At 35.4% G+C, this 24,452-nt stretch overlaps 1 protein-coding gene across 1 annotated transcript in view; it reads right to left on the bottom strand.

Annotated features, from left to right (window-relative positions):
- LOC107599048 (cytosolic carboxypeptidase 6-like) overlaps positions 1-20,277 on the bottom strand; it is a 162,309-nt gene extending 142,032 nt beyond the window's left edge. Inside the window, exon 1 of the mRNA XM_016290532.1 lies at positions 20,248-20,277. Within this exon, the coding sequence (XP_016146018.1) occupies positions 20,248-20,277 (30 nt within the window). The remainder of the gene's footprint in view (positions 1-20,247) is intronic.
- Positions 20,278-24,452: the final 4,175 nt, after the last annotated feature.

Below are 24,452 nucleotides of genomic sequence, written 5' to 3' on the forward strand. Positions count from 1 at the left end.
TAACAATGAACAACAAAATTTGCCATCTGTTTCATAAATTGATATTTAAATGGCGATGGATTTTCAATATTATGTCAAGCATTATAAAATAGCTAGTAAAGCTGGTTTTGTTTTTCTTATTGCTACAGACCAGTAAGGCTGCACGATTAATCGGCTACTGTCAACAAAAGAGAAGCTTAAAGGGCTCCCTGTGGTTTTCTGCCATAATAAAAGCTCCACGGTATAAAGTTTGATCAAATTAAGAAATTAAAACAGTTATAAATATTGGTATTGCAATTTTAAAGTTGTATTGTAAAATAAAAAAAATAGTATTATTATTAACAACTTTTTTATTTTACAGTGAAGTATTTCAATAGTAATATTTCCTAATCTGTTCAATATTTGAAGAGTTTATTTGCAAAAACAGATAACTACGAATTTTCATAAGGCAAGGCAAGTTTATTTGTATAGCACATTTCATACACAATGGTAATTCAAAGTGCTTTACATAAAAAACAATAATCAAAACAATAAAACAAGGAATTTAAAAACTTTGAAAATTATTAAAAAAATAAAATTAAAATTAAAATTGATTTAAGAGGTTTAAAATGAATTTAAGAAAACGATTATACATATAATATAGTGCAATCAGTTCGGACATCGCACAGTGCTCATTCAATAAATGCACAGCTAAACAGATGAGTTTTGAGTCTGCATTTAAATGTGACTAATGTTTTAGCACATCTGATCTCTTCTGGAAGCTGATTCCAACTGCGGGTGGCATAATAACTAAAAGCACATTCCCCTTGTTTTGTGTGAACCCTTGGTATTTCTAACTGACTCGATCCTAATGATCTGAGTGGTCTGTTAGGTTTATATTCAGTGAGCATATCTGCTATATATTTAGGTCCTAGGCCATTGAGTGATTTATAAATGAGTAAAAGTACTTTAAAATCAATCCTAAATATAACTGGAAGCCAGTGTGAGGACCTGAGGACTGGTGTGATATGCTCAGATTTTCTGGTTCTAGTCAGAATTCTGGTAGCAGCGTTCTGGATGAGCTGCAGCTGTCTAATGGTCTTCTTGGGAAGGCCGGTGAGGAGACCATTACAATAGTCCACCCTGCTGGTGATAAAGGTATGTTTAAATCATTGTTATGTTTTTATTGTGTTTTATTGTGTTAGTTAGCTGTAAGTTTTAGTTATTATTATTTAATCAAAACAACCCAACTGCAGTTTGATTGATATTAATTGGAATGCAGGATTTTTTTTAAAAAACATGATTTTTGAACATTTTTAAAACTGAGTTATCTGTTTTTGCGAATGAACTCTTCATTTTTATATAGTAAAAACAAAAACAAGAATAAATTATTATTATTAAATACTTGATTATTTTACAGTGGAATACTGGTAATATTTAATCGTATACTAATGGTAATATTTCTTATTTTCTCATTATTCTTACATACTAGATTTACTTTACAGTGAAATATTACTTGGTATTAGTAATATTTGCTATTTTGTTCAATATTTTTTAAACCATTATACAATACCAACTATATTTATTATTATTATTATTATTATAGTCAATATAAATAAATAATATAAATAAATCAGACATGTATATTTTACTTTTGCTGAAATTGTGCCCTGCAAAAAAAAAATTTAAGCAGGAAAAAAATGAGCAATTATACAGACCAGATATCAAAAGTGTTTAAAAGTATAAAACACATATAAAATATATTAAATAATCAAATAATATTTCAGATAGAATGTATCAATGGTAACAAAGCAAAATCTCAAAGTCCAAAACTCCCCCCTTCAGTCCAAATCCCTTTTTTGTCTGCGCTGTCTTCCTGTTTACACTTCAACAGAAATCATATTTCTCCCCCTCCTCTCTCACTTTCTCTCATTTTCTTCCACATTCACATAGGGGATATTCTTATCTCTCTATCCATACCGCACAAGGGCGAAACCCCCGAGCCTGCCCACCACATACGACAAGGCACAGAGATAACAGGTGTGTGTGTGTTTGTGAGTGGGGCGCCTCTGTGACTGACAGACTGCAAACACAAAGATATGTACCTTGGGCAGGCGTTTGCTGTGGGCTCAGATTGTGTACTATTAGCTGGTGTGGTAAGTGAGTTTGACGGCAGCGAGATTGGAACAGGGAGGGCTGTGCCAGCGATTCAGAGGGCCAACAGCAGCCAACACAATACACACACAGCACACTGAGGGCCACACGGCACTGAGGGCAAGAGCAAAGCAATATGCCAGCGTTTGTGAACCAGTGCAGGGGAGAGGGACGAAAACAGACCAGAAGAGATGGCACAAGATAAGCAGAGGTGAGGTAGCATGAGACCAAAGACCAGATCAGTCCACATGAGAAAAGACAACTGTTGAAAAGACAAACAATAAACACTGCATATGCAATAAATGTGTATTTATGTCAGATAATATTTTAAACACAAAAAAAGTTTGACAGTATCTTTGTTATGTTTCCAGTAAAAATCTGTAAACAATGAATTTACCAATAAATCTAAATAGCTAGTACATTGTATATATATGCACTACCATTCGAATGTTTGGGGTCAGTAAGATTTTTTTAATGATTATGAAAGAAGTTGCTTATGCTGACTGCATTTATTTGATCAAAAATACAGTAATACAAAACAATAATATTGTGAAATATTATTACAATTATTATTACAATTTAAAATAACTTTAAAATATATTCTATTCCTGTTATGGCAAAGCTGAATTTCCAGCATTATTTCTCCAGTCTTCAGCATAACATGATGTATCTTCAGAAATCATTCTAATATGCAGATATGGTTAAAAAAAACACATTTTATATTATGACATATCTTATTATCATCATAACTTATCATGTTTTTCTGCTTAATATTTTTTTGTGCAAACTGTGACAGATGCATAGAATTTGTTCATTCAAATTCATTTATTTGAATTTTTTGTAACAATGTAAATGCCTTTATTGTCACTTTTGCTCAATATATTGACCCAAACTTTTAAACAGTTAACAGAAGCAAAATCATAAATAAATTAAAATACATACACAGATAAGTAAAAGTGCCAATGGGATAATACACTTATAGTAAAACATATTCTCTGAAATCAAACAAAGTTTGTTAAATTGTACAATTCTATCTCTCAGATCAATTTATAAGCAACACTGTTTTTTGTTTTTTTTGTTTTGGAAAACAGATATCTTAGTAATTTTAATCATGTAATATCCATCTTATCAGCATCATCTATTTTAAATATATTTACTGTTAAACACAGCAGTATCCCATGTTTGGATGGCAATATGACAATTATTTGCACATTAAGTTATAGATAAATTAATAAACACTCCAAGGTGAATATGCGCAATACTTTTAGGATATACCAGAAGAGATGAGGAAAAGTGAATCATATGTTCCTATACAGGCACGGTTTCTCAGCAACAGGGCTATGAGAAGATGTGAGAGGTTGACTAGTGTCAGGACTCCACAGCGCCACCATCCAGCAGCCACTATGCTCTCTCTCGACAAGACTTTTATTTTTCTTAACAGTCGGTGTCAATACACCACAACTGCTTCTAAAACACTGACAAATCTACAAGTAAATCTCTTCATGCTCTAGTAAGAACTACATCTCTTTGTTCGTTTTGTCCAGTTGAAGATCAGGAGATGTGAATGTGGTGAAGCTGTGAGAGAGACAGCTCAGGGAGTGGGGTCTGTGTCCGCCTGTCTGCCTGGCATCCACAGTCCCAGCAGTGCCTGGCCTCTTTGCCTCCATTCCAGCTCGGGTCCCCAAACTGACACTAAAGATCACTCGGCCTACCCCGGCACACTTAACATGCAGACCATGCTAAAACACTGCGGCGAGACAGACACACACGTAAACTCCCAAGCACACATACACAATCTGAATATAAGACTACATGACAGAGAGGGTCTTACATAAGCAAAACAGTCAGCACTGCACTATTTTGATCTCTGGAACACACAGTTTTGCACACAATGTTGTCGTACTCATTTTGATCAAAGAGAGCTGACTGATCATATGTCTGATATCATTTGAACATACTGTAGATACATTTCAATATCATACATGCTAACTGGGCCAATGAAAAAAAAGTTATATAATTTGTCTAAATGTATTTTTATAGAATTAAACCGAAAAATAATTTTCAAAATATTTATATTTTTATATGAATTTTAGTGCTGGGCAATGATTAACTGCATCCCAAATAAAAGTTTTTGTTTATATAATATATGTGTCTACTGTGTATATTTATTATGTATAGATAAATACACACACATGCATGTATATATTTAAGAAAAATTTTATGTTTATATTATATACACACACATATATATATATATATATATATATATATATATATATAAATAAAATAATTAAAATATACAAATTATACAACAACAAATTAGCACACACACATAGATATTTACAATTATTATTATTAATTATTAAATAATAATAATTATGTAATTTAAATTCAAAAACAATAATTAAAAAAATCTAATTGAAATAAATAATTTTTTTTAGATTAAATAAATATAGTGTAAATATATTATTTACATATTTTATATAACAATATTTTATTAAATTAGGACCACCTGCTCACCTGTTAACAGGTGTAAACTGAATCAATGTGACATACGCTAGACCACAGCTCCTACATAAATACATCTGACACCAAAGACACTGAAGAAAGAGCTACAAGATTGTGCACTGCAGTTTTTCAGATTCATAAAGAAAGATAATAAATTACTATCTCCATGGTGAATAAGCTGACGGCTAAATTTCCATTTCCGCTTTTTTTTTTGTTCGTCTGCATCCCTCGCTGTCATAGCGTGCAAGAGAGGTGACCGGCTTGCTAATGAGTCCTAAGTGGCACTGTTCGTGTTTACACCTGTTTATGTGCAGGCTGTTATCAAGCTTTACATGGAGTAAACATACACACACACACAAACACAGTGGATGTGTGTTAGCTGCTCTTCTATGAGCCAACATCACTTCTGTTCGCCTCCTGCCTGCTGTTTCTGTGTATTTCTGCCCTGCATCTGTCTGCTAACAGCCATCCACATATAAAGAGAGACCCCTAACCGCCCATCTGTCACTTCCTTTCTTTCTCCTTCTCTCTCTCCTGATTCAATCTTGCTCTCTGTGCAGTAGGGCTTGGTGCTATGATACTGTAGATACAGAAGTAAAAATGCAGAAGATAGTATATATTGTAGAACATACAATAGGTTTCAACTTAGATTCTGCGATAGAGTGACTTTTTTGAACAGAGGATCCTCTTAATAATCATTGATGGTATCCCTCGCATCCCTACCACCACAGTCTTTTTTTCACTCACAGATTTTTATTTTCTGGAATACTTTTTTGCTTAGAATAATTTACTTGCTGACTTAAGTTCAAAGCTTAAAATTCTTTAAAAAAAAAAAAAACTCCCTGGAGAAAATTAATGGGAAAATTCATCTGGAGCCACTAAGCAGTCGCTTGCTGGGTCTCCATGCAACTACTTTTTATGTGAATTTTGAAATTGTGCTTAAGAAAACCTTAATACACTTGATTGAGGCCGAGGTGGATTTTCATCCACAAATTAAAATGTGCATTAAGGTTTTCTCTTCTTTTTTTTGCCAAAATGATGACGCCTTGTGACCATTTTTGCATATTTACAGGCAATATGCCACTCCATGACACACAATTAAGGCAGGTTGCCTCGAGATAATATGCATAATGTGCATAACATAACTGAGGGAAATGAGCGATATTATGCATTCTCTCTTGTCAAATTTTCAGAAATAATCTTTAAAATGTTAAACAATTGGATGGAAAACCAGCAAATAATTTGTTATGAATAGTGGTTTTCTTTGCATTCCAAAATAAATATGTAAATAAATGAAAATTACAATATATATATATATATATATATATATATATACCATGCTAAAACACAATATGACATTATAATATATTATAATATAAAATGATATGTGTGTGTATAATTATTATTATTATTATATGATGCAACATAACGGTCACACTGTCAAACCCAACAGTGCAGCATTAAATATAAGAGCTAAGAAGGTGACCAGCTATTCCTCTATAAAGAGTGATAGAGAGAGAGAGAGGGAAAGAGCAATGCAGTGTTTGGATGGAGGTGGGTGGGGGCAGGCTGCTGTATCAGCAGAATATGAGCAGCCCTCTCTTTCCCTCCATTCACCTCTCTCTCTCTTTCTCTCAACCCCCCCAACTCCTCCCGCTCTCTGCTGTTGTCTGGGGAACTCAAGGGCAAGCACTCAGCTGTCACCTCCCCCGCCTCTCTCTCTCTCTCTGTCCCAGCCCTTCTGCACACTTACCTAACAGAGAACAGTCACCTTACCGTACCACACATGGGACACTCTCCCATGAAACCTCACGCTGGAACATACAACATACAGACATTAATATACCACCAGAGTAGTGTGACCAGTTGAAGCCTCGCCATGTGAGGTAAAAAAAATTAAATAAATAGTGTCACATACACATACAATGTGAACCAAAGTCATCTATAGGACATATGGAACATAGTCACCTATGGTATATATAGAATACCAGTAACCTTACCAACACCTTTACCTGAAGAACATATGAAACGCAAAGAATACAGTCACCTTGGAGCACAGCTAGCACAGTCACCTCACTTACATCATGCAATACAATGAAAGCAAAGTTACCGCACATCCCATCCAGTGCCAGCAGTGTCCTGCAGGGTGACATGCTATACTTCATATAAAAGTCTTTGAAGCAATCAATATATGATTATTTTATAATTATTAGATGTGGCTTTTATTAGCTCATTTGAATTTACATGGTATATTTGTACTTTTAAAACTTAACTGTCACATTTAAGTGAACAGAAAACAAATTGGTAAAAGAAAGGTTAAATTGGTAAAAACAAAATATTCACATAAGAAAATAAACAATAACTAAATTAATAAATGATAATGAATTAAAATAAATAGAAATCAGTGATAATAGTTATATACTGTATGTGTGTGTGTGTGTTCCGTATGTCCTACAGGTGACTTTGGTTCAGGTATATATATAGGATTCTACAAATATATATATATTTAGGATTCTATACAAGTGTATATAATGACTGGTCACAATTTAACATTTTTATTTAAAATAATAAAAAAGGGTTCTATTACTTTTAATCACATTTTCACTAGGTTACTTGAATGGCACTGTTAAAAGTAATTTTTATGATTAAAAATATTTATGTATGATGTATGTAAATTAATATGTGCTAATTAAAGCTGCATGTATAATAAAAATAATAATAACAATAATAATAATAAAAAGCTGTTTAAAACCATTTTAGATGGAGTACAGTACGTCACAAAAAAAGTCTTTAATTCCCAAAAGAATTTCATGCCAACTAGACAACATTCGGGATTGAAAATCGAATTCAAATCTGGAAATGTACAGAAAATTTTGGGATTTTCTAATAAGAAATGTTTTGGAAAAAATATAAATATATTTAGGATTATCGGTCACTAATCAAACCATTTCTTGGTAACTAATCAATTAAGTACATTAGCGACATAGATGAGAAGTTAGATGTCTATGCTAAACATGATCATCAGGTTTTAATGAAAAAAATATGTAATAAAAAATATATATATTAAATTACAAACATGCAAAACAGAAGCATGTTCACAAGTGGACTGTATATTTATATTTATGTCGAAGCTAAAGGTCACAGCCATGTTATTTGTCAACTTCCCACTTATCTATACAGCGTGCTTCTGCCTGGGTACACAAGCGAATGTATTAAGCAGATGCCAAACACTTCTCACTCCACACTTCAACACACTTAACACCTCTTCAACTTTGCACAGCTACTAAACTCCTTATACAGCACTCACCTCATTTTCAAATCTGTAGCTCTCTAGGCGATCGTTTTTTTTCAAACCCTTTACACATGCAACAATGTTACCAAAACTGTCTCCTAGCATCCGATCTGATAACAACAAAAGCAGCTCCAGCAACACGTACAGTACAAAACAATCACATTAAGCATGTCTCCTTAAAATCAACATGACGAATAAGATACACAAGCATACGAAACAATCCTAAGCAGTCTCCTAGCAACCCCTCCAACACCATAATCAAAACAGCCTCCTATCAACCAGCCCAACACTGTTACCGAATACCATTGTCTAGGTCTGTTACTAGGATCATCATCACCATCACCATCTTCCAACTACAGTCTCAATCCCACGACTGCTAACATTCGGCTTCTGATAGCTCATACACCACAGTCAGACGATCTCCAAGCTCTCCCTCCCACAGATCAGAGCACTATCGCAACAGTGCTCCCAAGAGAACATAGGCAGGGCGGAAACAAATATGTTCCCTGACTTCGGACTTTCTGACACAATACGCCACTGCTACAGAGTTTGGCAGCAGCGACACGGGAGCTCGCGGAGTGTTTGAAAATGCGCGTGTGATTGTTCCTGCAATATGCAGTGCTGCTTGGAGACTGTAGATACTGACAGCGCTTTCATCTCAATGTGTTTATTAGTTCTTGGTGCGACAGGCTCTGTGCATTTTGCCTAAATGAATAAGGATTCACTTTAAATTTTAAGCACTGCAATAATTTCTGATGCTGTGAGCATCAAAGCTACAATAATAACAGCCTTTAGATATGTTCCCACCGGAGATTTATTTTTGTTATTAAAAGTAACATCAAATTACATGAACTGCGACGAACAAAATGGCACGTGTGCTATAATTCAGAGTTGATACACAATAAAGACTCATTTCAAAACCTATTAAATAAACAGTTAGGTTTTCACTAGAAAACAATCTTGCTGAAATTAATTGCAGCATACATACACATACACACACACACACACACACACACACACAGTTCTCCTGTAATCATCTTTCTCAGTGGGAGGCCTGTAGAAATAGAGCTGATTGACTATAAGAACAAGCAGGGCTACTTTAACAAGTGGTTATGTCTTATTGAATAGAAACAAGACATATGATATTTATTTTAATATCTTAATTGGTTCTTCGAGACAACATTGGAATTTTCGGAATTTTCTCTGAGAAAAAGACCTTAGTAACAAGTGTCTTCCAGATTTCAGATCTCAACGTCTCAATCTACATCCATGTTTGCCAATTTAATAAAGTTTGCCATCAAAACAGATTTTAGCTCACTTTATCAAATATTTCCAAGACCAATTTATCTGAGCTATGCTATTTATATTTATTTTATATCCCTATGCACTTAAGCTGCGTAACAACAAAACCACTGATGTTGCTTTGACACTGAAAATCGCTGTCAATGTGAACAGCATTTAAATCAGTATTAATAATTTTGTTGGGTTTACTAGTTAATGCACTTAAAGTACTATCAGTAAACTTGATTATAAAAGAAGTCTAACCAAGGCTGTATTTATTTGCTAGAAATAGAGTAAAAACAGTAATACTATGATATATTGTTACAATTTCAAAGAACTATTTTCTATTTCATATATTTTAAAATACTTCTGTGATAGCAAAGCTGAATTTTCAGCAGCCATTACTCCAGTTTTAGTGTCACATAAATCCTTCAGAAACCATTCTAATATGCTGACTGGTCATTTTTTAATATCACAGTTGGAAAAAAAAATTGTGCTGCTTTATATTTTTGTGGAAACCTTGACACATTTTTTAGAGAAGTAAAAATGTTCAAAAATAACAGCATTTATTAAATCTTCATTGTTACTTAAATGCTCCCTTGACAAATAAAAGTAATAATTTCTAAGTTTTGCTTAACCAAATAATGATTTTTCTAAAAGGGGGAAAACACTATTTATGGTCTACAACACTTTGCATACTGTTCGACTTATTTAGCGCAATCAGTTTAAGATTGGATGTAAACACAGCCTCTATTCTTTCTCATAAGGAATTTTGGAAAAGGTCAAACCTGAGACGAACTTAACTGAGCTATGAAAGAGCCTCCTCTGAGCAATAAAATGTTCCTCTGGTGTATTAATTACAGAAGCGTTTTATCGTTCCATCAGTCATTTTCATCAAGAGAGAAGCTTTGGACCACTTTTATTCATATCCTACAGAATTCAGACTCCCAGATTTCTCTGTCTCTGTGCGAGAGATAAGGAGTGGACGTCCATGCCACGTGAAGGTTGTGCGTCTGCAGCAGGAAGCGGGCTGAGGCAGCAGGGTGGTTCGCTCCTCTAATCTAATCTAAACGGGAAGAGGCTTCTGAGGGAGATGTAATTTCAGAGGCCCAAAAACAGCAGCTTCAAATGCGGCTGATCACATTAGCTTGCCATCACTAAATAGGATTTCTCTACTGTAACAGCAGAGCGTACCCATTACAAATGACTTAAGCTCAGAGACCAGTAACTCAATATGGAAAAAATCAATATATATCAGAAATAATTACCCCCCCCTCGTCTTCCCCCCCCAAAAACCCTGTTATTCCACCCATCAAACATCTCCGCCAGCCTCGCCACCTCCCAAGCTCTCAGATCTGTCATTAATCATGCTGAGATTTCTGAGTTGGATAAGATAATTAAGACAGGAGAGGAAAGACAGAGAAGCGAGGTGTGGATTTTAAGGTTAGAGAAACCAGGCGTGCTTGAATGGCAGAGATAAGTACAGCAGTTAGAAGGTGACAGTTCAGAAAGAGAAAGAGAAGGAGAAAAAGAACGAGAGAAAGAGAGAGACCGTCTCACCTCTGCTGTGTGTGATCCATCAAACAAGGGGAAAACAGGAATTCATCATAGCAGAGCATTCGGACTGTGCAAATCAACATTATGTGAAATCGCCCGTCGGCAAGAGGAGGAGGAAGAGGTATAAAATGAAAAACAAATAAATCAAAAGTGAAAAAAAAAAAACACCGGCAGACTTTTATCTGTTTCTTTGTTTGTCTCAAGTTGTTTTTCAGGAAATACAGGAGACGAAATATGAGGCTAAGTGAGAATGTTTCGTATGTTCAGATTGAACATGCATGTCAATTTAATGTGTGCATGTATGTGTGTACTATGTTACGTCATAAGATTGCATTAGGAATCCATGCATGTATATGGCTGTGTTTCATCCGTGTGTGTGTGTGTGTGTGTGAGAGTTACTTTAGCTAAATGGCGTTTCCATCACTCTCTGCCAGTTCCACCTGATTTTATCTACTTCTGCTGGAACAAACAGTCAGTTGGGAGGCAGCTAGCATCGGATTGGGAATGAAGAGCCTCGTATTGAGACAGAGAAACAGGCGAAAAGACAAAGCGAAGAGGAGAAAAAACTGCCGGCATCTGCTACTTCATTAGCTGGTGAGGTTAAAGAAGTATTGCTTCAGCCTGGCTGACAGAGAATGAAGAAATATCCACCTGGTGTCAAACACAATGGACAAGATGGGCCATTCGTCACTCTGAGAGGCTGGGAGTGTGGATGAGAGAGCCACTGCGGATGAGCCAAGAGCAGACGATGGAACACACACGTATGTGCACTCTCACATACACACACACACACACACATGGGCTAAACAGCATGTCTATGTTGATTTTTAGACTCTCAGCTTGAGTTTGATGTATTCTGCTGGTTCACTGTAAAGGACTATTCACTTTAACCTTATTTAGAGACCTAAGTGGGAAGTAACAGTGATCCAAAACCAGGCAGCTGAAGGGAGAAAGGCAAAAAGGTAGAGGAAAAAGAGATGGAAGGTTAAAACTCAAACTGGAAACCATCTTATGTTTTTATATTAAATTTTATTTAATTTAATTCAATAAATAAACACACAAAGGGTGGAATATGTTTAACTAATAGTAAATTATAAATTATATAAAATTATAATACTTATATTATAAAATTATAACACACACACACACACACACACACACACACAAACACAATTTCACAGTCATTCTGTCCTTGGTATAATTACACAATTCAAGAATTTTCATGTTACTATAGCAACAAAGCATGATGACTTGAAGATATGAATGCATAACAGCACTAAAATAATCATTTACGACAACAGGAGTCAGAACTCATATCGGAGGCATTGTAGGCTTATGATTTGAAGGGTTGATCCGATATAAACAATATTTATTATTAAAGATGAAGGAGAAAAATATATGGCTTCAATGAAAATGACAATATACGTTTTTATTAATGCATTTTATTGTTTGATGAAATGGCGATTTGATTAACTTGTCTATTTCTCAAATATATGGCTCAAAAGTTTATATATGAATCACAATAAATTTAACTGAAATTTAATAATAGAGATGGACAGCCTAAATCAGAGCAACAATGCAGACTCTGTGCATTGGAGCCCCATCTTGTGGTGAATAGTTTAACTATCAAAAATATTTGTGATGCCAGTGAGTTCAATGTATGCATATATATATAAATAAATATACTGTATATAATTTAGAATTATTTTTGTCTTTAAAAGACAGCAGCAAATTCACTGTTGGCTTAAAAACGCCCTGAACAGCAATTTTCTGAAATGTAATATAGATGAAAATCAGAAAATATCACAGTGTTTTACTAAAATCAATAACTTTGCATCTTAAACAGCTACGTAAACTAGCCCGCTTAGAGGTGACAGCTGGCAATTCCAGTTTAAGGCCTTGAGTATAACCTACTCAACCTCAAGAGGAGCATTAGAGGTCAGAGGTGAAAATGAACCATAAACTGAATGGATTTTCATTTGTAGTTGTTCATCGATTCAAATAAGGCGAGTCACAGTGCAAAAATTGATCTAAACGGAATTCCTTATAGCAGGAACTCATGAAAGAGTCCAGTTGGGCTACAGGATGATTTGAGGGTGACGGGAGAAAATAAAAATTACATATATGTTAAAGGAAAACATGCTTTAAAAAATTATACCAATACATATTAAATAAAACACAATAATGATGATTCAAAGCTGAGTTTGATGATGATCAATATTAAATGTCAATATAATTTAAAGGCCTCTTCTTTATAAAATAAGTAAATTCAATGTATCCCCTTTAGTTTTCCCCTAACATTAGTTATTAAAGCATAAACTTGTTCCTGGAAATTATAAATCTCCTGAAGAGCAAGTGTGCATGCACTCTCCATTAACACATGGCTGCATAGACTGAAATGTTTGCTTCATCAATAGCCCCATATGAAAGACCAAGATGTGCACGTCTGTGCACTTTAATGCGAGGAAGAGCATCCCACGGTTCACATTCCCTTCAGAAAGGCTGATTTGTTACATAATAAAGTGATGAGTGAGGAGGAAGATGGAAGCTCAGTGTGGTGGCACTGCGTTTAGAGCTTCTTTACGGGTTATTAAGATGTACCTGGGTGTGACAGGGCATCAATAACTTCAGCGCTGGCAGAGATAGCCCGCTGAGAGGCAGATGGCATACATGACTGGATATCAGTGATTATGCAGCATAATTAAAGGCAATCATAATTTCACAAAGTTTCACTTGCACTTTTGCAAGAGGCTGCAGCAGGCGCAATTAAGACGTTATACTGCAGCCTGGGAAGAAAGAGAGTGATCAAGAAGGAGAAAGAGTAAATTAAGGAACTGCAGGCTTACAAATATCTAATGTATACGTTCTTTGGTATTAAGAACCAGATTTTTAGATTGTCTGAAGAAAAGGCCATCATGATGCTTGGGTGTTCTAGGTGGTTGGCAGGCCTAATTAAAAGTAATGAAAAAGTGTGATATGTGATAAAAAAAAGTGCATCCTGCAAAACAATGGCAAGAAAACACATCTTTCAAATGAGCTCAGGGCTCTACGCTTATTTTTCTTTTTAGGAGCGCTTGTGCTCCTAACTTAAAAAAATTAGGAGCACAGTAAAAAATTTAGGAGCACCAAAATTTGATTAAAAAAATAGCCTTTCCATTACGAGGTGATATTTGACTCCTTAAAGTGATTTACAGTAGAATTTTGTTTTCACCTTTGTAATGGCATTTTTCTATCTTTATTAAAAGTATGTAATCTTTTATGTCAAATTAAAAAAAAAACATTTTATAAGCTTTTTAAAAATTCTAGATAAAACCATAGAATACGAACAAGTAGAATAAGAAGAATAAGTTACTAATCAAATGAAATCAGTATTAAAATTAATCTGTACAGAGGTAGCACAGAAGAACACAAAAGTGGCTTGTAGGTGTATTTTCAGACATTTAATGAGGATCAGAGGTGGCATGAGTGCAATTAAATTCATAAATTCATGTTTATTAATGAATTTAATTATTAATGATTAAAAGATTAATGTTTTAAAACATTTTGAATATAGAAATATTAAATGATTTAAAGAACTGAAAAGATACTTTAAAAATTAAACTAAATCCGCCAGCAGGTGGCGACAAGTCACTGATTTTATCACTGAATCATTCATTCAATTGATTCATTCGAACAGCTGTTTCATTCAGGAATGAAGCAAGTGACAGTATTTATGAATGGGTAATCATGAATCATTGACTCACTAGATTCGTTTAAAAACGCAGTTCATTCATAAACGAAACACCGCTGTGTTTGAATGGAGATGCGCAGCGGCTGAGCTGTGACTTTGTTTCAAACTATTTTCGACGACTAAATAGAGCAAAATCAGACAATAGTGTTATAGTCAGACAATGTAAGTCACTTAACATTAACTTCTTTTCTATTTAACTGTTGTATTAAATCAGTATCACATTTACAAACTCCCTTAAAAATCATTAAAAGCTGTCACTCATCTTAGCTCATCGCGATCTCACATTTATAATCAACGAAGCTCTCTGCACTGCACAATGAATCTTTTATTTACACTGTCTACACTTTGCTTATGAAAGGATTCGTGAGATATGTCTGTGATACATTACTCAACGCTGCAAAAACACGTAGAAACCTTTGAAGCTCCCCTCAGCCATCACAATCACAAATATGATGAAGATCTGGTCAGTCGCACTGGTGCTCCTAAATATGTTTTCATAGTCACACGCAGTAGTTTTCAGTCGCAAATGCGACTGAAATGGTCGCACTGTAGAGCCCTGGAGCTGATCTCAAGAGCTGCACACAATGACATACAGCACGACCAAGGTAGTCCGATTTGCAAACCATTAACTCCTATGGACTGGTTCTTTATAGTGATTCAAAAACATACTGCGCAATCAAAGTAGTCCAATTCATAAATAAATGACAACTATGAACTGGTTCTTTTTAGTGAATCAAAAGCATACAGTGCAACCAATGTAGTCTGAATCACAAACAAATGCCTCTTATGAACAAGTTCTTTTAAAGAATCGGTCAAAAAGAACTCAGAAGTGATCATTTGAATCAGTACAATGAATCCTTCACTTAGTTAACAGTACAATATAATGTATAGATGCTGTAACTAAAACATAGCCAAGTGAATCGGAACTGAACTGAATTAAAATTGGGATGAATTGAATCCAGAGTTTGTGAATCAGAATCAAATGGAACCAGGAAAAACGTATTGATTTCCAGTCTTAGAAATGTTTTCTAAAAGATTTCCTTAACACTTTCCCCACATGTCATTGGTTGGTAAAACAAATAGTGCCATCTCAATCAGGCGTCGTTGGTTGAGTCCAAAAAAAGTCAAGTGGAAGATGACTACTACACGCACTGTGGGTAAAAAGCATCATTCTCCATGGACCACTAATAATAAATGTGTACATTACACTTGACAAGTAGAGGGACAGGGTCAGAATGGAAACCAATTGTGTTGTCACACACGCCATAAATAAAATGTGTGGCGATAAAGCATCACAAGAAAACCTTTCCAATGGCCTCCTCACCCTTTCATCATGCATATCACACAATGCCAAACTGGCAGCCGTATAGCGCCGTATGGAACAACAAACAATCACTAATCACTAGGGTGGTAGCCTTTCAAGGTACTAATATGTGACCCTAAACTACAAAACCAGTCATAAGGGTCATTTTTTAGCTGAATAAATAAGATTTCCATTGATGTGTAGTTTGTTAGAATAGGACAATATTTGACTGAGATCCAACTATTTGAAAATCTGCAAACTGAGGGAGCAAAACATCTAAATATGGAGAAAATCGCCTTTAATTCACTTCAATTCAATACACTTTATTGTCCCCAATGGGGAAATTTGTCTTGGACCCTGAAGCCCACATACACATACACTGATCAACACTACATTGCATAATAAAAATCCACATAAACATAGATAAAAACCAACATTCCAAGACACAATAACAACCATAACCAACAAGGGGTTACATGTATAAATTACATGTTTAAAAGACTTTAAAGTTGTCCAAATGAAGTTCTTAGCAATGCATATTACTAATCAAAAATTAAGTTTTGATATATTTACGGTAGGAAATTTACAAAATATCTACATGGTATTTTGGCATAAAAGAAAAATCTATAATTTTGACCCATATAATGAATTGTTGGCTATTGCTACAAAGATATCCGTGCTAAGTTTTGTGGTCCAGGGTCACATATGTACTTTTGAAGTACTAATATGTACCTTAGGGGTAAATAAAGTACAAAGACGTAAATTTTAGCTTTTGCACTTTAGGGTACTGCCCCAATGACAATTTTGTACTTATTTTCTGAGTGTATGAAAATAAAAATATGGAGAACACACTGGAGTAGAACAATGCATACGAATGGTATAAGCAGAGGAAATAATTTTAATTTAAGCCACATTAGCATATAAAATACTTTGAAAACATATATAATGACTTTTTACCAACATATTAGCTATCTGAAAACACACTAGCTAATGAGGGTACTACTGTCAAGCTGAGAGAACATATTGAGTGTGTGCGATTCCTTATCTAGAGAAGCACACAGTCTCACAGGATGATGGCCTCTCATTGCTGTCCTTGTGTGGACAGCGGTGATGGGAAAGCAGATGGAGGGTGGGCGTGTGTTTCTGTGTGTGTGTGTGTGTCCCTCTTGGATAATAGACTATTGGGATTAAATATTGGCTAGTGCTTCAGGTGGAGGGCAGTGGACTGGCTTGTAATGCATCACACTCAAGGCCTCTCCTCCTCCACCCTCCCTCTCTCTTTCCATCCATCTCTCTTTCTCTGTCACTACAATCCTCTGTATGGTTTATTTTGATAAGACCCCCCCCCCCCCACTCCCAGACGAATTTGCCTCGTCCAAAAAAGACGGGCTGAGAAAGCATTTAAAATAAATGACAAACAGGATTCAATCTGACTTACATTTCGAGACCGATATAATTACCTCCCATTTCAATCAACTTCATTGCTATTTTTGTCCACTAAATATCATCTTCAAGCTATCTGCTCCCCAAACCTTCAATTTCGCATAATCACTTCCGTGCATAAAGTTTCCCCGCTTTGACCGGAATTTCAGATATCTAAATGTTAGAGTGACTTTGCCTCGTCCGGGTGCTGTTGCGCGTGGATAAATGTGACATTTCGCCACTAAATTAGCATAATCACATTGACGACCGTGGAATCATATTGACTGCATTACAATGGATTTGATTAGTTGAGGGGGAGCAAACAGCAGCATTATAATCAAGCTGGAAAAGTCACAGGTATTTTTCTCTGTTTTGTTGAAGGCTATCTGTGGCAACACTCCTGTCTGACATTATGCATCCTCACTAATGCAGGCTGGAAGCAGCTAACAAGCAGCATGCTAACTGCTGTTAGCGCCGTTGTCCATACATTAGTGAAGCTTGGTTGGTTTGTTTCGCATCATCTGCGGTGATAAATGCCAGTCTCCTTCTGCAGCAATGACATTCATTTTCTGCTCAGCACTTTGAAGGTAGTTCATTGCTAACTTCGGAGAACAAAAAAAAAAATTTGACCACATTAAATAGTCTTCATTTCTGAAGAAAACTGTGTATATTTTAAAATGCATGTGTAGTGAGATAATAACATGTTAGCATTAGCTGAATTAGCATGTCTTTGAATCATCCAAGGGCTTCGGCTTATTTAAAACGAAAGTGAAATCTGCTAGTCAGGGTTATTTTATCATGACTTTGTATGTTTATCTAGTAGTCGGTTCGACCTTGACCGTCATTAACATGAATCTGCTCAGCACTATCTTCTAAAGCTTTACATAAGCAAGTCCATAAAAACCAACCAGGGGCCTTTGTGCAAGAGAGATGCTAATTCCTCTTTACCGCCCCTCTGTTGTAAATAAAACACTATTTCAGATGTTCAATTACAATAAGTACCTTTCATTTAAGAGCTCAGTCTATGTTGTGGCCTTATCATTGAAAAAAGAGAGAGGGAAACGAGAGAGATAGAGATAAACAGAAGGAGAAATAAAGAGAGAGGGCTTTTATTTAGATCGCATACAATTACTCACAGTCGTTTTGTAAGTGCAGCAAACTGCAGCGGGTTTCTGCACCGCTCATTTGCTTAACAAGGTAAAAGCCAGAGAGGCCAGTCACAGAATCAAGACAGATGTCTTCACGAAGGCGGAGAATCCAAAAGGAGACCAAACAAGTGTGTAAAGCATCACTATTACTATTGCTCAGATCGCTCAAGTTAGTGATTTGAACAAATGAAACGGTTTGTGCTACTGGCATGATTAACATCCCTCAGAATCACATGGCTTTTCTTTTTTTAAGCAATCAGACGTAGAATTTTATATTTCGGGGTGGGGTCTTTTGACTTGGGCTGGCAAGTAGCCAGCCTGAACACCCTTAAAAACCCTGAGAGCCAAACACAGCATTTTAATATTACGGCAGCATTTATTATGTATTTATTTGTACTTTTTATACAACAGTGCCTTAAAAAATACACATTAAAAATACACAAAAATACTGGCACTACATTTTTAGACAATGTGTTAAAATTACTTCAACCTTTAAAAATGCATCTTGGGACCCTTGCATTTTAGTCAAATCACTTAATCTGAATGCTTTTGAATGTGAGAACCCTCTAATAAACACATCCAAAAACAGCTACAGTAATTATGCAGGGTTTCCTTAAAGGAATAGTTCACCTAAAATGAAACTCATAATTTAGTCACTTTCATTTCATTCCAAACCCATATGACTTACTTTCTTTTGTGAAACACAAAAGAAGATATTTCAAAAGTCAGTTGGGTCTAAACAACAATGGACCCTATACAGATTTTCATTGTACGTACAAAGAAAAAAACACTTAGACATTTTCATAATACCTTCTTTTGTGTTCTGATAAAGAAGGAAAGTCATACAAGTTTGGAATGACATGAAGGTGAGTAAATGATGATAGAATTTTAATTTTGGGTAAACCATCTCTTTAAGGCTGTTTTATCAAACCCAACACATAATTTAAAAAAAAAAGCAAAAGAAAAATGTAGCTTTTCTGTATGTAATGGAAGCATGCGCCTGGAGGTAATTAGGTCTTCTCAGCCTCCCAGACATACATCGAGTCCTTGAGGAGGGGAAAAATCTGCCTTGCAAGCTCCCCATCTGATCTCAGGACTTTGTGTTTGTACTTTGTTACAGTGGCTGATACAAGATTAGATAGACGCTGGCATATCGCAGACGTGCATCTCGATGGCTCGCAGAGTGCACTTTCCAATTCCAGAGATGACCTTCTGAAAGAGCGGAGCGGAGCGAAACGAAAGTGAGAGAGAGAGAATGTGGGGGAAGTTTCAGGAAGGGCACAGGAAGCTGATACCAACTCTCCGATTATAATCACAGAAATCCTGGCTGCCTCAGATGGTCCCTAATGAAAAGAGATATTCACAGTGTAGCTAGCGGTAAATGCTTATTATCTTAGATGTTCTACCGATCGTCTGGTTAATTCACCTTTGCTGAATGGGCAGGGGGTGGTTGAGAGGGTGTGAACTAATTACAAAGCATTGATGGCTTTGATTGAATCTGTTTGAGATGACTGACTCAGCAATGGGATTTCAATACACCTCGTCCCAGGGTGAGCATTGCAAATCAATGTACCTTAGTAAGCGTTTTGCTACTATGACTCAAAACATACAAGAGTTAATCCAAGAAATTAGTCTAAGAAATTATTCAAATATGAGAGCGCACTACTGGGAGCTACAGGTCCATGATCATTTAAGCTATAAAGCTGCTGTGATTTGAGCTCTGAGCACCTATATGAGGAGCTATAGTATAGAAAGCAAATCATTATGGCTGCACAGCACCTATTATGCGAGCTAAAAATAGATTTGGAATATGAACACTAATAATCTGAGCTAAAAACCTATGGTCTGAGATATTAAACTATTTTACCATAAAAGTGCAGACTGCACTTCTCACCCTCTTCGGAACAAACTCTCCAATATCCATCGCTCTCAGGACGTGTAGCTGTCAATCTGTGTTCACCGCTGATCAATCTAGGGAACTGCAACAGTATCATTTCTAACAGCAGAGATCAATGAGTCACAATGAGTCTTTGTTCGACAGGCCAAGGAGACTATGTTTATGTATTGGATGGGATATGCTGATTCATAGAGGGGCCTTTCTATTTAAGTATATGTTGAGAGTGAATGTAACAGTGAGTAATAAGAAGTCCATGAACATTGTGAACTATTGTAAACGAGTCAGACTTTAGTGTGCAGAAAACTATGCAAATCACATCACATATTATATTCTGTTCCCAGTTGCAACAAGTGAAGAAAACACTTAATTACCACTAAGGGTTTGCGTAACTTTTATAACTTTCAGGGTCTGTTACAATCAGCTGCAGATTTCTTTGTCAGCCAGCTTTTACCAGAAGACGTTATGCTGGTAATAAACTCAAATCACTAGACTAAACCAACACAACTCATCTTAAATTACTTTTTCCAGCAGACTTATCACTCATCCAAAGATTACAGTATCATATTTATTGGATTTGTTTTACCTACTCCTATAACATGAAGTATAAGGATATGTAATCTATAGAGGTTCTGTAATATGAGCTATACAGCTTTCAAAGTCAACATGAAACTTGCAACCCGTTTTACTTCTGCAATCTGACATAATTCAAGTCAGGATATTCAATGCCAGAATAAAACTGTCAGCCAAAAAGATTTAGACGCATACATTATCGTTTGGGGTCAAGAAGATTTTTTTAATGTATTAATGCATAATATTTTTACATTGATGCATATAAAAATCTTTTGAACTTTGCATTCATTAAAAATCCAGGGGAAAAAATGTAACATGGTTTCAACCAAAATATTAAACAAAATAATTATTATACACTGAGCACTAAATAAGCATATTACGATGATTTCTGGCTGATGAAAATTCTGATTTCCCATTACATAAATAGATCACATTTTAAAATACATTTAAAGCTAAATTATTTTAAATTGTAGTAATATTTCACATTTCTAAGGTTTTTACTTTATTTTTGAACAAATAAATGCAGCCATGATGAGCATAAGATATTTTTTTTCAAAAGCATTAGAATACTTACCAACATTTGAACAGTAGTTTACAGTATATTGCCAAACATTTATGAATATTTTGTTCTTTGAAACAACGTGTAGTTAAATCTTGCACAATAAGACCTGAAGCATGTATTGCACAAGCAGATAGGGTCAAAACTGATTTCATGTTGACTTTAAATGCTTCAACGCTGGGGCATTAAAAACAGACTATAAAAAATCCAACTTTCGAAAAGGTCTACTAGCCAATGTAAAGAAGTGGCATGAACAAAGAATGTTTAGTAGGAGAAGTCAGTTTAATTTTTGTGTGAACTGAACAAAAATACTCTAAACATGTCACTAGCAAAAGTTGTTTTGTTTACCTTACTTAGATACTCAAGTATTTGTTCACAACATATCCAAATGTTCTCCCAACTTTTCAAATCGAGTCATCTGAACAAACAATTTTCCATTGAACAATATTGCACAAGTTCCCAGCATGCATTGCAGCTTGAAAACATTTTATGTTAATTATTATTAAAATACTATCGTTTTAAATTTTACCTACTTAATTTATGCTGCTGCTGCTGCCACTGTCAGTTAGCTGTCATGTGGATCAGAGTTCATATTTTTACTGATTTAAAATGTGTTGATCCTCACCGTGGTTGACAATTGTGTGCTGAGGTACTGTATATGTGCATCTCATTTCAACTTGTTTAATACATTTGTCTATCAGCATAAATGTTTGCCTTTAGGTTTAAGAGGCAAATACATACCCATATTATGTAGAAGGCTTTGAAAAAAAAACATAAATCTAAAAGAAAGAGGATTGATAAAAAAAGATTAGCATTGCTAAATGCTAAAAATCTTTGGTTGCTCTGAAAGATCTTTTAATACTCAGTAGACTGAATTTTATTTGTTAGATGAACAAAAATTTTTAGGTTGTCGTTTGCTAGTTGAGTTAACTTAAGTTGAGTGCGGAAGGTTTCCTTATTTTTTTGACTTTGGTCAACCTTTTTTTTTTTTTTTTTTTTACAGTGTAAAGCCCTGTTCACACCAAGCACGATAACTATAAAGATAACGATATAGTTCTAAAAATCCTTCTCAATATTAAAGAATAGCAGAGTCCACACCACAACGATAATGATATAACGATAAAGAAACAGAGAAACGATATCATTGGAATCATTTTCAGAACGATTTTTTTTCCACCTGATAAACAATACAAACACTGCCATCCAATCAGAATCCATCCTGCTATAAGGAGCTCAAGAATTTAAAGCAGCAGACGAGTGTGCGCTTAGAATAAACGGACGATATCGTTCGTTGGTGTGGACGATAATATCGTTAACTTTATAGTTATCGTACTTGGTGTGAACGGGCCTTAACAGTGAAGTATGAAGGGCAGCTGGAGTCATATCTTTATGTTTTCGTCTTTTATCTCTCTTCTTTAATGGTCAGAGTCCAACACACAGGTGTACACAGACATAAAGAACATTTGTGGATGTCAAGCATCCAGCTCAGACTCTTTAACTATTCAAAAAGAAAATAACTTATGACAGGTACCGCTAAACGTGGAATTAAAACTACTGAATTGTTAATCCTGCAGTTACAAGCACAATATGCTACTGGAAAAACTGCATTTCTACAGAAGTATATGTGATACTTCAGTAACTCTGACAGATTAGGGAAAATATGGATGCGAGGTGTGAGCGCACGTGTGCGGGAGAGAGAAAAGACTTCCATAACACATCAGGTTTCAACTCTGTAATGATTCGGAGAGTGAACTGCATTGGACTTGACATCAAGCTGATTTGAAAAGCTTGTCACTTGTTTGGGGGGGGGAAAGCAGCTGCTTGTGAAAACTCACAGGTTTATTTCTGTTCCAGGATTCTCACCTCCGCTTCTTTATCTCCTGTTAATTAGCATCGCTGCTAACAAGCACTCTAGCACATATGCAAACTGCATGCATCTCCTCCTGTTCTCCTGTAGAGTGTATGTGGGGGAGAGAAGACATAATCTCTAATTCTGCAAGCTTTACAGAGAGGAAACTAATTAACTTGGGCAGGCTCTTAAAATCCAATTGGGTTTTCATCCGATGCAGATTATTTTAATTAATCTAGTATGAAATGAAATGAGCGACTAACAGAGAAGCTGGACTTTGTCTATGTTTTGTTTCATAAACATCAGACACAATGCTGACCCGCTTTAGCTGCTAAATGCAAGACATTATGTTCACAGTCTCTGCTGTAAACAAAAGGCAAAATACTGCCTAAAAAAACTTGTAAGGTAGGAGAGAGAGAGAGACAGAGACTGTCTGTAAATGTTGTGACAGTAAAAGACCTCTTTAAAAATCACTGCTCACCTGATTGGCAGGGTCACTCCGTGCCTGTCTACCCATCACTCACAAGGCACCTCTCACCTCTTTAATATTCCTGACGTCTAACGTGGGCTTTCTCTTCCTCCTTTTTTCCTTTCGAGTGCGAGTTGGCAAAATATGAGGTAACCTGTCAGTTTCAGTCTACAATTATTGTACCATAACCAATTCATTACTAAAGGTGGCTGATTTAACATTCATATACAATAAAAATGATATGATCAATAAATAAGCCAACTTCATTTATATATATTTTTTTATTATTTTTAAAGTCAGTTTAATATAATTTAAGTTGCAATGACTTGTACAGCCAATTTGATTATGCAGCGACTGAATTCAAGTTAAAGTAGGTGGAAATTATATAAAAACATACATTCATATCATCTTAAAGACATTTCAAAGTGCAACTAAACATCACTAAATACATAGTGGTGTGAAAAACTGTTGGCCCCCTTCCTGATTTCTTATTTTTTTGCATGTTTGTCACACTTTAATGTTTCAGATCATCAAACAAATTTAAATATTACACAAAGATAAAGCAAATAAATACAAAATGCAGTTTTTAAATGATGATTTCATTTATTAAAGGAAAAAAGTTGTCCAAACCTACGTGGCCCTACGTGAAAAATTAATTGTCCCCCTCCTGTTAAATCATGAAAGAACTGTGATTAACCACATTATTTTAGAAAGCTGAGTTAAATTTCACTAGCCACACCCAGGCCTGATTACTG

This window comes from Sinocyclocheilus grahami, unplaced genomic scaffold (genome assembly GCF_001515645.1).
Source record: "Sinocyclocheilus grahami isolate Dianchi unplaced genomic scaffold, SAMN03320097.WGS_v1.1 scaffold259.1, whole genome shotgun sequence".
In the NCBI taxonomy this organism is placed as follows: domain Eukaryota; kingdom Metazoa; phylum Chordata; class Actinopteri; order Cypriniformes; family Cyprinidae; genus Sinocyclocheilus; species Sinocyclocheilus grahami.